The sequence below is a fragment of the Synchiropus splendidus genome, chromosome 1 (assembly GCF_027744825.2).
Source record: "Synchiropus splendidus isolate RoL2022-P1 chromosome 1, RoL_Sspl_1.0, whole genome shotgun sequence".
Classification (NCBI taxonomy): Eukaryota; Metazoa; Chordata; class Actinopteri; order Syngnathiformes; family Callionymidae; genus Synchiropus; species Synchiropus splendidus.
The window spans coordinates 43,480,889-43,496,437 of NC_071334.1; the positions used below are offsets into that span (position 1 = coordinate 43,480,889).

Here is a 15,549-nt window from a genome sequence, read left to right on the forward strand (position 1 = left end):
TAGATCCATGTGTTCAAGGTGGTTAATGGATCATTACAAAACCTATTTGTACTTGCGTAAAAAACAAGGTGTGTGTTTTGAAAGATGATGTTCAAACAAAAGAAATGTGTGCGCTCACACCAAACAGCCAAAGTTCGCAAGCTAATTTAGGCTGGTCTTTTAAACCTGACACTCAATGGCACTTATTTTCTACGCAAACAACCACACATCATGAAATCAGTGGAGGAGCAGGTGAACTACCCGGATTCTGTCAGCTGCTCTTGAAACACCATGAAAAAGTTCCACACTAATGAGGAGTTTGACTAATGTGCTGGTTTTACATTTGAATGAGAACGTTCAGGGTTTTTGTTTCTCTTTGGAAGACAAGAGGCTGTAAAAAGTGGTTTTATATATTAAAGTGATTGTTATGGACTCCAAGCTTCCGTTCATTTTTATTTGCTTACATTTCTTTTTCTTTTTTTAATGTCGTGTGTGGAGGATTTTTGGGTTGTTGTTGGGTTGGAAATGGGGCCGAAGAAACAGAAATATTATGGTTAATTTCTTATTTTATTTTGATGTATTTTTCCTTTCTTAATCTCTCTCTCTCTCTTTTTATATATATATATATATATATATATATATATATATATATATATATATATATGTGTGTGTATATATATATATGTGTGTATATATATATGTGTGTGTGTGTGTGTGTGTGTGTGTGTGCTGTCAGAAAAATAATCATGCCATTAATTACAGGATTTTCTAATTAATTAATCGAATTAATCTCATTTTTATGTCATATCTGCTAAAGGTCTCCTGATAAATAATTTGAGTTCTAGGATATTAAAAAAAATGTAGTGCATGACTAGTCAATTGAATACAGTAAGAAGAGAAGATTTGAAATCCAATTTTTTATTGGTGAGCTGTGCTTCATGAATGAAATCCAAAAGTAAAGGTCAAGCACATCCGCAAACCAGTTAGGCCAGGTGAATTATTCAAAAATGTAAAACAAATACAGCAATAGAGTGAAATAAATAAAATAAAGCTGTCTTCAAAAATGTAACACAAACAGCAATACAGTGAAATAAATAAAACAAGGCTGTTTACAAAAATGTAATATAAATACAGCAATTCAGTTAAACACAATTCTGATATAAAATAAATAATAGATAATAAAATAAAGGCTGTCCTAAATAGGCACTTATGGTCAATATAGTAGTTCAAAAATGAATAATAGAAGTATAAGACGTCTCTAAATGAGGCAAAATGAAGAACTGTTGATACTCATGATTAATTGCATTAAATGTTTTAACGCGTTAATTTGCGGTGTAATTAATCGAATTAATGCGTTAAAATGACAGCACTAACATATCTATATATTTATATATATATACACACACACACACACAGGAAACTGATGGAATGTTCTCTGATTTGTATTTTTATTTATTTTTCAGTGTCTGCATTCTCTGATACTTGGTGCGCTTAAGGTTATTTTAAATTGAGGGATTCTCTCGGTGGAGTTTTCCGCTTCTTGCCTGCAGGGGTTAATGCACCTACTTTATGATGCTGAGTGTCAGGGAAATAACGTTGTGATCCCGGTGCAATAATAAGTCCTATACTCCTGTGTCACTTCAGGGATTCACCTCTGTGCTTGCCCATCCCCCTTTTAATAGGCACTGACCACCGCAGTTTGGGAATCGTCTCACAGGCGCTGCAATGCGATACTGAGGAGACAGTTGTTATAAACAAGTGGTCCTGGCCCAAACGAACCCAAAGTGTCTTCGGATCATGTTCACAAGTGAGGGACACCTCGGTGACAGTGTCTCCTGTCACAGGATGCTGTGTTTTCCATCCTGGTGGTGAAGGAATAGCCCAGTAGTCAGAAGTTCCAGGGAACTGTTCCGCCCGCTGCATGACACTTCCTCTCACATGGTAAGAATAACAAGAAAAATCCGCCTGATTGAAACGTATGGATTTGTATTATAAGTAATAGCTCTTAATAAATAGATAATTAAGTCATGACAAGTTGTTTGAATGAAACAACATTAACGTATGTCAAGTGGCTTTTAAATAAAGTTTGGTTCAAGACAGCTGCGCCAGGTGTTTGACAGCTCCACCTGCTGAGAGGAAAACAATGTCGCGGCGGCTCCCAGCTCGGTTTCTTTGAGCCACCCGGATAAGGACGGGTGACAAATGGGGCTCATAAAGCGCGTGGCGCTGTCAGCAGCATCCGCGGTTGTCGGGTCAACACCGGATATCACTCCCGTAATGCAATAAGGGCGAAGCCCACACGGCTTCCCATCAGAGGCCCGCCCTGCTGGAGTCCACCCTCGCGGACAGAGCAGGAGGAAGGAGGGCTGAAGAGGCGTCCATCACTAGACCAGGACCTGTTGAAGACTGGGGTTAACTTCGACGGTCACTGAAGTCACACTCCGCCATATTACTGGACGCCACGCCCGCAGACTCTGCAACTCACTGCCAGTTTCCCGTTCACCCAGAAGAAGAAGGTAAACCGCTCGGCAAGTCGCTGCAAAGTGGAAGTCACGGGCTTGAACTGCCGCGCGTTACAGCTAGCGTGTGTGTGTGTGTGTGCGCCCGGGCAGGTGAAGCGGTGGCCGGCCGAGATGACCCTGAGCTCCGTAGGGACTTGTTGCCTCAATCCGGAGGCCAAAGAAGCTCGAAGGATCAACGATGAGATCGACAGGCAGCTCCGTAGGGACAAGGAGGAAAGTCGACGCCAGTACAAGCTGCTTTTGCTCGGTAACGTTCCCACGACAGACGTCTCGATGAAACTCATGAAACATGAAAACTCATGAATCAATATTTCATCTGACTACTTAGCTCGACATTCTTGACTCAATGCTTTGACCTAATATGGCATCATCTTCTCATCATCATTTTCAACTGTTGATTCGGCCTAGTTTTTCCCCATTGTATTTTTACCGAATGTCTTCTTATTTTACCTACCAGAGCATCATTTTCTGCATTTATTATTATATTGATTCAGTGTCTCAAAATGATTTATTCCCTATACTCCAACTCATAATTCTTATATTGCCATCACATTCATTTTCAACTCGGTCATTGCAGACATTCTTTATTAGTTCATTCATCTGTTATTTGTTTTAATGTAGAAATGTTAATGTAAGTAGAGTATTTTGCCTCTGGGAAAATGAAAACAAAAGCATAATAGGAATAGATTTGGATAGTTTGAGGTTGAACTTTACACTGCGACAGTTGCCGTTTGACCTTACACTACATCGGTCCGCTACTGTGCAGTGTCTCATCATGACACTGGTGTTTGAATTTACATTCTTACTCACATTTCTTTTTCCAACAAGCATGCGACACATGCAAGTATAAGTCAATTCCAAACAAGGTAAAGTCTTGTGTTTGTATCATCCCGACTTCTGGGTTTCAGTGCAGTTATCTAGAAAAGACTGACTCATGCTGACAAATTTGACCACCCAAATGGGTTCAAAGTTTTATGCTCCTAAAACACAACTAAACAATGACTCAACAGTGGTCGAGAAGCAATGATCAACGTTTCTGAGAATGACGGTTGACCGTTTTTATATTTAAGTGCGCTGTGCTCTGTATAGGACTGATGTCACAAACTACAGTTTTGATTTCGGTGATCACTGCGATAGTAAAACATGTTTTTATTTTGCGAATGCTATGAAAGAATTTAGAATAAACTCTCTTACTGACCACTACTTGTAATAGGGTGAACATTGGCCCTGAATGACTTTTTTATAAGAGGTCAGTTGGTTGTCATTCATCTCTGGTTATCGTGTCTTAAGTCTCTTTCAATGTGTGAGCTGATGATTCAACGTCATTAATTTGTCACAGACCATCATTCCAACGGCATATACAGAACACTGAGACGTTTTCTGCGCTCAAAACACCAACCCATGTACATGTGGACAGCACACCTCTGTACGAACCCAGAGAATGGCTGCAGGAATCCACAGTATTGCTCTTAAAGTGCCAGGACAGCAGCAGCATGACACTGATGGAGACACTCATGAATATCGAGTCTGCATGTTACAGCGGGGCAGGAAGTGGACTGAGTTCAGCATCCTGACTGTCTGGTGGACGACACTGCTTGATAGCTGAGTTGAACAGAACAGCGACTCCAGGACCTTTTCCCTGATGACAGGATGCTGAGCAGGGAGGGGGAGTGGTGGGCGGGGTCACCTGCACTGCTGACGGCTGTGTGAAATGATGAAACATGAGCTCATGTTTCAGGAGAAATGTGATGATTAGCTCTATTTCTCACATTTATGTTCATCTAAAAAGAAATGTTAGGATCACTGGGTTGCGCAGTTTCAAATTCAGTTAATTCAAGAGCAAAACTGAGGTTATCTGTATCCAATCATCAGTTCAGTAGGTCAAAAGTTAAACAACAATATGAATCACGTTTAGTGACAATACACAAGTCTAAACACACATTTTTACCAAAATTGTTTTATGAATCCATGTCTAGTTCAAAAGTAAATTCAAGTCGATTGTAGCGAAATGGCTTGACGTAAATGGTGCTGTGCTGTGCTGTGTTTGTGGCCTCGTGTGTGGTTCATAAACTCCCTGGGGCTCAACCTACCTACTCCTCACAGCTTATCCATTTAGCTGGTTTGTAGTCTTCAGAATATTCCTGAAACCATGGACAGTGCACCAAACATGCAAGGTTAGCTCAGTAAAAAAAAAAAAATCTTTTTCGACCTCTTAATCACGTCTGGAGAATGAGAGAGGAAACTGTTCCACCTGCTTGAACAGTGGGTGGAGTGGAAGCATGAACTCAGCATTAAATCCTTTTCACCCATCCTCAGTTAAGATGCCTGAGTTTGAAGACTGTTAACCTTGGCTGGGGGCTGGGTTGGTTCACTAACTAGTCTCAACAGATGTGGGTCCAGCGTCACATTTTTCGGGACTAGTTACGTCCAGCGTGCTAGTAGAAAGCTCAAGATACTACACAGACTTGACCTTAAAGTGTCAACACCACTGGACCGGTGCTGTCTCAATGAATATACAATGAAAGCCACTCATAAGAGTTAAATATTAGACATAACCAGGAGTCGTAGTTTTTGTTATTTATTTACACAATAAAGAGCAGTTATCAGAGAGATGTATGTTTTGCAGAGGAAAAAATGGTAGGGACCTTGTCTAATGTCTTTTGCGTCATCTGCAAAGAAAGCATGGGAAAAATGCAATATAAACACAAATATCCTGCAAATTACCTCTTTATATTGTGTGAAGATTCATTTAATATATATATATATATATATATATATATTGTTAGTGGTGTAAATGATTAATCGGTTTCTTAAAACAGACTTGGACAAAATGAGTTCAAATTTCTTTAAACAAGCTTAGCTCAATTTAGATATGTGTGTGTGTGTGTGGCAGTCAGTTTATTTTATAAAACTGGAGTTGTTTCAAATGGTTACGTTGTGAAGACATTTTCAGAAGAACACTCGTTTTTTTCAAACTTGTCAAAAATAAAGAAATAAAATGATTCAGTTTTCATGTGTTTGTGGCCAGGAACTGGCGAGAGTGGGAAAAGCACCTTCATCAAACAGATGAGGATCATTCATGGGCGTGGCTACTCGGAGGAGGACAAGCGAGGCTTCAGAAGACTGGTGTACCAGAACATCTTCACAGCCATGCAGGCCATGGTCCAGGCCATGGAGATCCTGAAAATCCCTTACAGACACGAACTCAACAAGGTAAAGCAGCCTTTTGTCGCTCACAAAGATCTGTGCATTGTCTCCAGTCAGACTGTGAAGTGCTCCTGGAAATGTGCAGCGTTGTTTAGTTTTCCAGTCCTGCTGCAAGAGAGTCTGTTGCTCTGACTTGTCAGGAACACACAGTGTTACTCTGCAGGCCTGTGAAGACAGGTCCGGGGGACAAATACAGGCAACGCGACACGAAGATTGCCCCATTAACCACTCAGGAATTTGTCCGTGCAATAGCAAGGACAGGAGCTTATTAGTCACACACATTTGCCCACTGGTAGGTTTGATGAGGACAGGCCGCTTCCTGAGTCATGTGACTCTGATGGCCCTCTATGTAGCATTAACTAGGTCTGAGTCAGCATTAGTTCACTTAGCCACGTTTCAAGTACATGGTTGTTGACATGCTCTACCTCATCTTGGATTTCTCACTCTAGCTCTGCAGGTGGATTGGAAACTGTAGAACCTTCACCTTTTTTCAGAGAAGCTACTTTTCTTTTGGTGTCCTATCGGCATCCGAGTGTCGACCACTTCGGTTTGCGGCTCGTACAGTATTTCTTATTCATGTGCCTTTGATGGTGAACATTTCTGACGTGTGTATTGCAAAATAGCCTAGTAATTATTATCTGTGCGTTGCCGTTTTATGTTTTGTTTTGTTTTTTCCATTCACTTCAATTGTGATGGTATTCAGGAATGTTAATTCAATGAATTTTACATTTAACATTTTTTTAAATCAAATTCATTTCTAAATTACTGTCTATATATATATATATATATATATATATATATATATATATATATATATATATATATATATATATATATATATATATATATATATATATATATATATATATATATAAATACAGTGGTACCTCCAGACCTTCAACACTCCCGAAAAAAGCCGGAAAAACATAACGTGCCCGGACCGATTAGCTGACCTAGACGCACTTTGTTATTGTGTATAACGCAGTCTCTGTATGCAGACGTGTCCGGTTGGCTACATTTACTGACTGTTTTTTCTTCATACTGAGGTGTAAAACCTTTCCTGTCTCCTCACTGGACCGTGGTAGAGTGTCACAGGGGAGGTGCTCGCTCTCCACACCTCCGAGGCTGGAGCGCACACTCCAGGGTTTGATGTCCTGTTGTCGGCTGGAGCTGGGACAGGGATGAGGCGAGTCTGGGACAGAGCGTTACTTGGTTTATGACTTTGTCACAAACAAACTGCACAGAAGCGCACATTCAGAGCTGGACACGCACCGGGCACCTCTTCACTTCTGGAGAGACGTCACTCACTCGGCAACCCCTCCCACATGCAGCGGCCACACACATAGAGGAACAGCGCACCTGCAGCAGACACTCTACATTTATTCCTACAAAAGCCTATTTTAAGGCTTGGAACGCATTATTTATTTTTCCATTAATTGTAATGGGAAAAATCGATTCCGATTTCGAACAATTCGCTTCTCGAACAGCCTTCTGGAATGGATTGTGGTCGAGAACTGAGGTACCACTGTGTGTGTGTGTATATATATATCAGGGGTGGCCAACCAGTCAGAGGCTAAGAGCCACATTGTTTTACTTTGTTGCTGAAAAGAGCCACATCCTACAAATATGTAAGGTTGTAACGCTCAACCTGAACAGCTGGTCACGTGACTTCACGGCAGTATAGCGGTTAAAGCACATCACTGTGTGTCACAAGGTTGATTGTTGATCCAGCGTATGTCTCTTGTGCATGTATTTTTAAAATTCATACTTTTTACCGTGATCCTCCTTGAAATATCAAGCGATGTAGATAGAAATGTGCACAATTTATTTTACTTATATATTTTTTTACGTGGCTCATGCCACCAATAACATGACGCCCCGGTCTGTGGGTGCGCCACCAGTGTGTGTCCACAGTATTTTCCAGATTAGCAATTTGACTTACGCAAGATGAACATTACAGGAAACATTTATTATTGAACATGCACACAGTCTGCTGGGTGAGGTGGCTGTTCCCAGAAGACACAGCTCATCAATTTACAAGCCATCGGGGATTACAACAGGATATTACCAGGGACGGCAGCCACGCCAGCAAGTTGTTTACCTCTGTGTCTCTGAATGTGTTTGAATGAAAAACTCTGTGATGAGGCAAAAGGGGTCGAGTGCTTTGCTTGTAATCAAATTTGCTGGTTGATGCTCGATACCGCTTTAATGGTGGGCTTGTTGTGCTGGAACCGTCTAATGGTCAATTCGTAATTTTCCGCTTTTTTGGCTGTGTACTTAATTGCTTTTGCACGGACAACATATTCCATTTCAGTCTGCAGTCCAGGAATCACGTCAGAGATTTTTAAATACAATGGACAGCTGCCATTTACTAAGAGATTTTTTAAGGTTTTTGTGTGGTGCAGCAACTGTACAAGCAGGTCATTTTACTGTTGCTTGTGGTAATAGTGTGCGTTGTTTGAACGTGTACATGTGTATTTCTGGAGTCACAAGCTTAGACTTTTAAGAGTCAACTTATGGGTGGTGAATTGGCAATAATAATAATAACACCAACTATAATACTACTGCTACTGCTACTACTACTACTACTACTACTAATAATAATAAAATAAATAAATTATGATTATGATTATTATTATTATAGTAATAATAATAATTATTATTATAATAGCTTTCACCATATTTATGTGGGCTTCTTACCGGAACTCTAGTTTCCTCCCACAACTGGGTGTGTCACTCTTATGAACGTGCAACCTTTCCAGAGTGTCTCCCGCCTTTATGCAGCTAGAAGAACCCCCCTTGTGGCCTTTTCATTGTAGGAAAAGGTGGCACAAAATGAATGAAACACAGTTTAAGTCAATGATGTTCACATCGCCTGCCCTCAGTCACAGATCTGCACGTGAATGTTACGAAGCAGCCTTATTTGGTCCGCTGACACTTCATGAGTTTCTCTGCAGGTGTTTCATTTATGTATGTGTATACTTTTATAGAAGCTTTTTCAAGGTGTCTACTTTAAATGACAGCAGAGACGGAACTGGTGTATGTGCCAGGTCCAGTGCTCTTCCAAACAGTAAGACGTTGATCTACGAGATGCTCAACATTCTTGTCCTCCTCTGTTGCCCAGAACTATGCCAGGACTGTTGGTGAGCTCGACGTGGAGACGATCACAACATTAACAAAGCCATATGTGGATGCAATGAAGAGCCTGTGGACTGATCCAGGGATTCAGGAATGCTACAATCGGAAAAAGGAATATCAGCTCTCGGACTCGGCCAAATAGTGAGTGTAAACAGACCCTTATGACCATGCTGACGTTGCCAAAGTGATGTCCAGCATTTCATCTGCCACTTCTCTCTTTAAGTGCTGTGCAAGCTGTGACTCCTTTTAAGGATGTTGACATGTTAGCTGTAATGACAGGGATCGGAGAGGTTTTACTGGGTTATGGCTCTGCTACCATTGAGATGTAGTTCACTGTTCTTTGCTGCCGACAGCTACCTGGATGACTTGGACCGGATCACTACTGACACCTATCTGCCATCAGAGCAGGACATTTTGAGGGTGCGGGTCCCAACGACGGGCATCATTGAATATCCGTTTGAGCTGGGGAGTGTGGTGTTCAGGTGAGAGTGGCTTGTGTACTGCCAATGTTAAATGAAGTGAATAGTCAATGTCATCATCGTGAGCGAGGTTCACTCGATCATTTGTTGTGACTGGTTTATGTAACTCTACAGCGGCTTCTGGGAAACTCTGTCATGTGACCTGCTCCGTCATTGAATTAGCAGTCAATTTGTCCTCAACATTTGAGGTGCACGAATGGTGTGAAGTGGGCATGTGCCAAGGGGCACCATGTTAGAAGGGAACACTAAGACATTAAACTATTGTGTCTATATTTTATAATTGAATTCCAACAAATCATGCTTTGGCCCACAGTTATTTAGCTCTTCATTGTAGTTTTTGACGTGTTGCTGTGAGGAGAGGGACGCTCGACGCTTAAAAACATTGTGCCGGAGTCGCTCCTGCATTTAAGGCTCGCACACGACGCTGCTTTCACTTCAACTCTGCTGGTGGTTTTAGCCTGATCTGCCATTCAGAGAAACTGGAGCGAGATCAAGGAACTTGTCCTGAATCCACATCCATTGGTAACTGTCCTGAATTTACACTGCATCAGTGCTGAAGCAGAGTTAATTATGCTCATGCTGCGGCTGGAAAAATACAAGCCACCTCTGAAGGCAGCCCAGAGAACTTCCTCGGCACGGAAGTTACTGCCAGAGATTGAGCAGATTGTGGTAAAGATCTGTAGCAAATGTCTTGTAGCAATGGTTTAAGCTGCATTAACGCAGACATTTTGACTGCTAGTATGAACCAGATTCTCTTGATAACTCACCACTTGATAACTCACCACTCCTTGAATTTCACCAAATTTCCCTGCATTTTCTTGTGTGGCTGGGAGAAATTCTTGGTGGATAAGTAGCCATTAAAATCGCTAAACACTCCTTTAACATTTGAGCTAGGGATGCTCCGATCGACTGGTTGCCAATCACAACAACTGATCATGTGTGACAGCCGGCGCTCTGAAGAAGCCCCGCTGATGGCGGTGCGTCCGCTCCTCCCTACTCGCTACTCACTTGGCAGCAGCTAAACTGCTGTTCTTTCAATCTGTCATGTTAAGTTTGCATCCTGCAACACATGGACGGGAAAATGCTGCGCAGGGAAGCGGCTTCAAATGAAACACGCCATTTAAAGCTCCAGCACGGAGAGTTTTCTGGGCTCATGAAAGTCAGACCGCTGGTTCCTCAGCAGCAGGCTGTTAGCGCAGCAGGCTGTTAGAGCAGCAGGCTGTTAGCGCAGCTGACGCTTAGCAACACCCGCCGGTCCGAGCGTGACATTCGGAGCGCCAGAAATAACGTTTAATTTCACAGAGTTAGATTAACAGTTTATACGGAGACGGAAACGACTAGACCGTTTTGGAGTCAGGTGTGGCGTTTGTCAACCTGAATCTGAAAGTGTTGAAAACGTCTGAGTGTACACTTTCATAAATGTTAAAACGTGTCTGGATTAAAATGATTTAAAGTTCATTTTTTCACATCATGTACACACAAGGTCATCATATTAATTACAAATTCATTGTCAATGTGATCGGTGGTGATCGGCACTCTGGCTGACGTTGGTACTTTTCTTTTCTTGTTTTCTGTTCATTGTGCATGTGTGTGTTGTGCCGATTGATAGTGGTGTCCCTGAGGGAATCTTCCAAAAGGGGTTAATAAAAGCATGTCTGTGTCAGTCTTGCTCCCTCAGACATTACATTTCATCTTGAACTTGTGTTTCTTCATGGTTCCTGGCTCAAACATATATATATGTGCGGATATAAAACTCTGTGTTGGCTACTGTTTAAACTTGTATCTCCCAAGACCTACAGTCATTACGGCGATTTAAGGGCAGCACTGTGTCAGAATGTTTGCAAATACTGCATTGATGGGTGGTAAAAATAAGAACATGCTGCATAGCTGACATCTGTTGCAGAACAGCATGAGAAAGATTCCCACAGTGGCAATTGTATCACATCTCTCCCACCTTTTATTAAGTGCATGGTATCTCATGACGTCTATCTCTGGTTGATATTATAATGAAGTGAAGCGGCATCGTGCCACGCTGGTTCAAAACATAAGACACATGCTGTCCACTCAACATTTCCTTAATGTCTCTTTTTATTGTGAAAGTGATGGATTTTTCAACAATCTGTCCTGCAGGATGGTGGATGTGGGCGGCCAGCGGTCTGAGAGGAGGAAGTGGATTCACTGCTTTGAGAAGGTGACATCCGTCATGTTCCTGGCGGCGCTCAGTGAATACGACCAGGTCCTTGTTGAGTCGCCACATGAGGTGAGATGTGAGCAGCACACACTCATCATGATCATCAAGCTGGGCAGACTGTTGTGCGCTAGAAAGGAGACAGATTTCCGTCTCAGCACTGAGTACTGCTCACCTGCAGGGGGAGCCCTTAAGTCGCTCTATTCTGCACCACTCAGGCGGGCTCTACATTAAATTGCCTCACAAACATTCTTCACTTCTACTGTCTGCACCTTTGAAATCATGCGTGTAGTCTTACTGAGACGTTTGTGTTTTCTCTGCTGCACAGAATCGAATGGAGGAAAGCATGGCCCTGTTTCAGGCTATCATAAACTGCAAGTTGTTCAGAAAGTCTTCGGTCATCCTGTTCCTCAACAAGATAGATTTACTGGAGGAGAAAGTCATGCATTCACATTTGGTGGATTATTTCCCTGAGTTTGATGGTGAGTCTTTTGTATTCTGTTTGAAACATGATTAATGAAACCTCTCCCGGGAGAGTGTACAGTGATTCTCTGCAGACAAATCCCCGCGTTATTATCGCACGGAAATATCAGCTCATAGTTTGTGCTTGCCCATGTGAGTTTAGAAATGTTTTTGCATTTTATAGCAAAATAAAGTTCAGAGACATTCACATCGGCTGGAAAGTAGAGGACAGAACCAAGAACATCTCCAAATCGAAACAGAAGGAAACAAAGGAACAATGTACCTATGAAAAAATGCTTTGATGATTGTCTCTGTATTCTTACACAACAGTCCAAACCTAGAGTATTTCTGCCCAGCAGCCTGTTTTTCATCCCATAAAATCATTTTTCTTGTCCTTCCTACTGTGTAAAGCTCATTCTTGATGGGCTGTCCTGACGGCAGCGTGGCACTGCAGGTCACTCTTGACTGAGAGTGACGGGTCCTTCAGAAGATGTCTGTATCCGGATGCTAATCCAAAACACCACCAAAATGTGTTCCTGGCCTTGTTATCTACTCTTCCTGTCAATTTCCTCATGTTATTTTTGCTGACAGGCTGACAGGTAAATGCTGGCAAAAAGAAATATTCTTGGTCGAGGAAACAAAGGAAATGGGAGGTTGGGGAAGAAATATATGGCACCATGGGGACTTGGAGTACATGCAGTCCCACTTTCCCTTCACACTTAGGACCTGGTCATTTCCAGTGGGGCTTTAATTCATGAAATAAGGATGTGTGCCTGAAGAGGCTTCTGTTTTCCACCCTACTGCCTTCAGCTTGCTTACCTTCCTCGTGACTCAAGTCTCGATATCTCTGTATCAGTCGTTGCAACTCTCTGTGGAGGGAGGGTGGAAGTATTGTTTGGTTTAATCCCTATTTTCACTCGCTGGTGTGAGTGTTTGGTTCACTTTATCCTTCTCTGTGTGTCTATGTCAGGTCCACAGCGTGATGTGGAGGCAGTCAAAGACTTCATTCTGCACATGTTTGTCTGCTTGAATATGATGAAAAAATCCTTCTACTACCACTTCACCTGTGCCACCGACACGGACAACATTCGCTTCGTCTTCAAAGCAGTGAAGGACCATATTCTGCAAACCACCATCAGCACCTTCATCCCAGTCTAAAGCCCTGATGGTTCCAGCTGAATCACTGGCCAGCAGGGCTTCAGCCACACATGCTGCTGTCCACCCAAACAGTGGTGTGGTGTTGAGAGTGTTGAGGAGACTTTGAGTCGCTACGACTTATGTTTCCAGTTCTCCTGTGAAGCTCTGCAGCTTTCATGAAGTGTGTCCACACAATTGATGTGCTGCCTTCCTGAGGAGTTTTCACACTTGGTGCCATTCATCGTGAGCGGTATAAATGCACAGGGATGGACGGCCATTGTGTGTTTATTAGAGCACTGTAGCAGAACCTATACATGAGTCATAATTCATTTACGAGTGTGTAGTGCATTTACATGTCTTGGTGTTTATTTCAACTGCATATTTCTTGATGTGTATCGAGGAGGTTTGTGGCTTCTATTGATCGCCACTATTGGTTGACCTGTTTCAAAAACACTAGAAAAATAGACTCCTGTCTCTACTCAACGAGTATCACATGCTGCCAGTGAGCTGCAGTGGAAGCATTTCAAAGGATAAAATGCTCTTGGTCTGATGATATCAGTGGACAACTTCACTGCTTTTTAAGTATTGATGTTTCAGATTAAACAGCATTGCAAGAAGCAACTTTGCTAATGATTTAATGTCTTGTCTAAAGTAAAGACGGCACAATACGGATAAATATGGTGACAGTTAGAAACCTAAACTCTCCACTAGGTTAACTTTGAAAACTCACTGGTTGTGTGTCGAGAAGGCTTACGCTTCACCATTATATTTTCATTGTATGGTTTGAGTCAGTGAATGCACCACTGTTTTTTATAAGCCTTGTTGCTTCTAAATGATGTTTGATTTCATCATGTTATTTCTGTGCTGCAATATATTTATTTTCCTTTGGCTCAGTCTCCCTGAATGAATGTTTATTTTGGTCAAAAGTCAAAACATTTTTTTTTCACTCTGACAGCAACCCTACTGCTACTTAATGTCTTAGGAACTGTGCTGTACGTTTACTGTGTGAACTCGTTGTCTCAATGGTTTTATGGAAATATTCATATGAAAAACATGTTATTCAGATGTCCAAACACGGACCATTGAGTGTCATTGCACACTCATCAACACGGATTAACTGTTTTTTTTTTTACCACGGGACAGTATTAATGACCAATTCACACTGGGTTTGAAATAATATGTAATATGTAATGATATAACCACAAGTGGGAGAGGAGATCTGCTCACACATCACCAATGCTTCATGTGCGTGCCATGCTACTTCCTGATATCACTGCTGAACAAAAACGTGCTTGAAACAAAAAAACAGAAACTGGACTGAGGAGGAAACTTTTGTGTAATTTCAGCTGGTAGGAACACAGGTTTTGCATACACTTGCCGGTTTTTCACCACCACAAGATCCATTAATGCTAGACTCAGGTTTACTTACTACGTACTTGTTTCGCAGTGGATTAGCATCACCTGGGGTTTGGTTCCTTGACCCTTCAATCTGAGGTGGGAATTCAACAGAGCTGCGTTCATATTCCATGTGTCCACAGTCGCATCAGGATGTAAAAACAAAAATGATTTCTTTACTTCCCTTCCCAATGAGTGCTCCAGTAGGTATGAAGATCACGATCAAACACAAGAGATGAAACGTTTGTGAACGTTCCAACTGTACGCATAGATTGAGTGTTTTGAATGAATGTTTCACCAATTTGAAGGTCGAGTCTACTGTTTGTTCAAACTACAATTTTGCTATTTTGGAACACAGTGACGGAACACAGCTCTAAATACAGCATACTGCAAATGGTTATTATTTTAGCCTAATAATGGATGTAATTATTATCATTTGTAATTATTTTAAACATCATACTTGTGTATTTTTCTCAATTATTTCACGTCTTCTGTAGTTGGATGTACTTAAAAATTGTAATTTTACTGAAGCCATTAAAAATGTAAAACATTCGTAAGTATTTTCATATTTAATCTGTATTAAGCGAGAACTGTAATTGGTCTGTATTGGAAATTATCTCAAGCGTTCTCATCCTTGATCTGATCTCAATTAAAGGCCCTAATGTTCAAAGTCACTTTGCCATGTTTGTTTTGTTTATTTGTTTTTGAAGTTATTATGGTTGACACAACTGCTTGTTTTTTATGCCTTTGTTCCTGTATCTATTTGGTTTTGAAATCTTAAAATAATTTTCTGTATCACACTGTTGTAACCATCCACATCATGCTTTTTACTGAGTGTCAATTTTGTATTTGAATTCTGATATTTACTTTTAATTAATTTAATTTTTTTCCGTTTAAATGTACGAAATAAATGCACTTGCCCTTTTTCAGTTCTTACTTCATAATTTTTTTCAAAAGTATACGTAAAATAACAGACTTCATCTCTATCTTTAATGTCTACCTTTTGATAATACAAGAAAGCAGAATAGGAATTTACTCAAGC

General features: G+C 41.2%; 1 protein-coding gene across 2 annotated transcripts; it reads left to right on the top strand.

Annotated features, from left to right (window-relative positions):
- The first annotated feature begins 2,049 nt into the window (after positions 1-2,049).
- LOC128749155 (guanine nucleotide-binding protein subunit alpha-11-like) lies at positions 2,050-15,293 on the top strand. Of its 2 annotated transcripts, none has more exons than XM_053848465.1 (8): positions 2,050-2,495; positions 2,592-2,748; positions 5,530-5,714; positions 8,833-8,987; positions 9,200-9,328; positions 11,456-11,585; positions 11,842-11,995; positions 12,946-15,293. In XM_053848465.1, the coding sequence occupies exons 2-8, from the start codon at positions 2,613-2,615 to the stop codon at positions 13,131-13,133; spliced, it is 1,077 nt and encodes a 358-aa protein (XP_053704440.1). In that variant the 5' UTR covers positions 2,050-2,495; positions 2,592-2,612; the 3' UTR covers positions 13,134-15,293. The 2 variants fall into 2 exon arrangements, with proteins under 2 accessions (XP_053704440.1, XP_053704450.1); XM_053848475.1 differs by having other exon boundaries at positions 2,592-2,728; positions 5,509-5,714.
- The last annotated feature ends 256 nt before the right edge of the window (positions 15,294-15,549 follow it).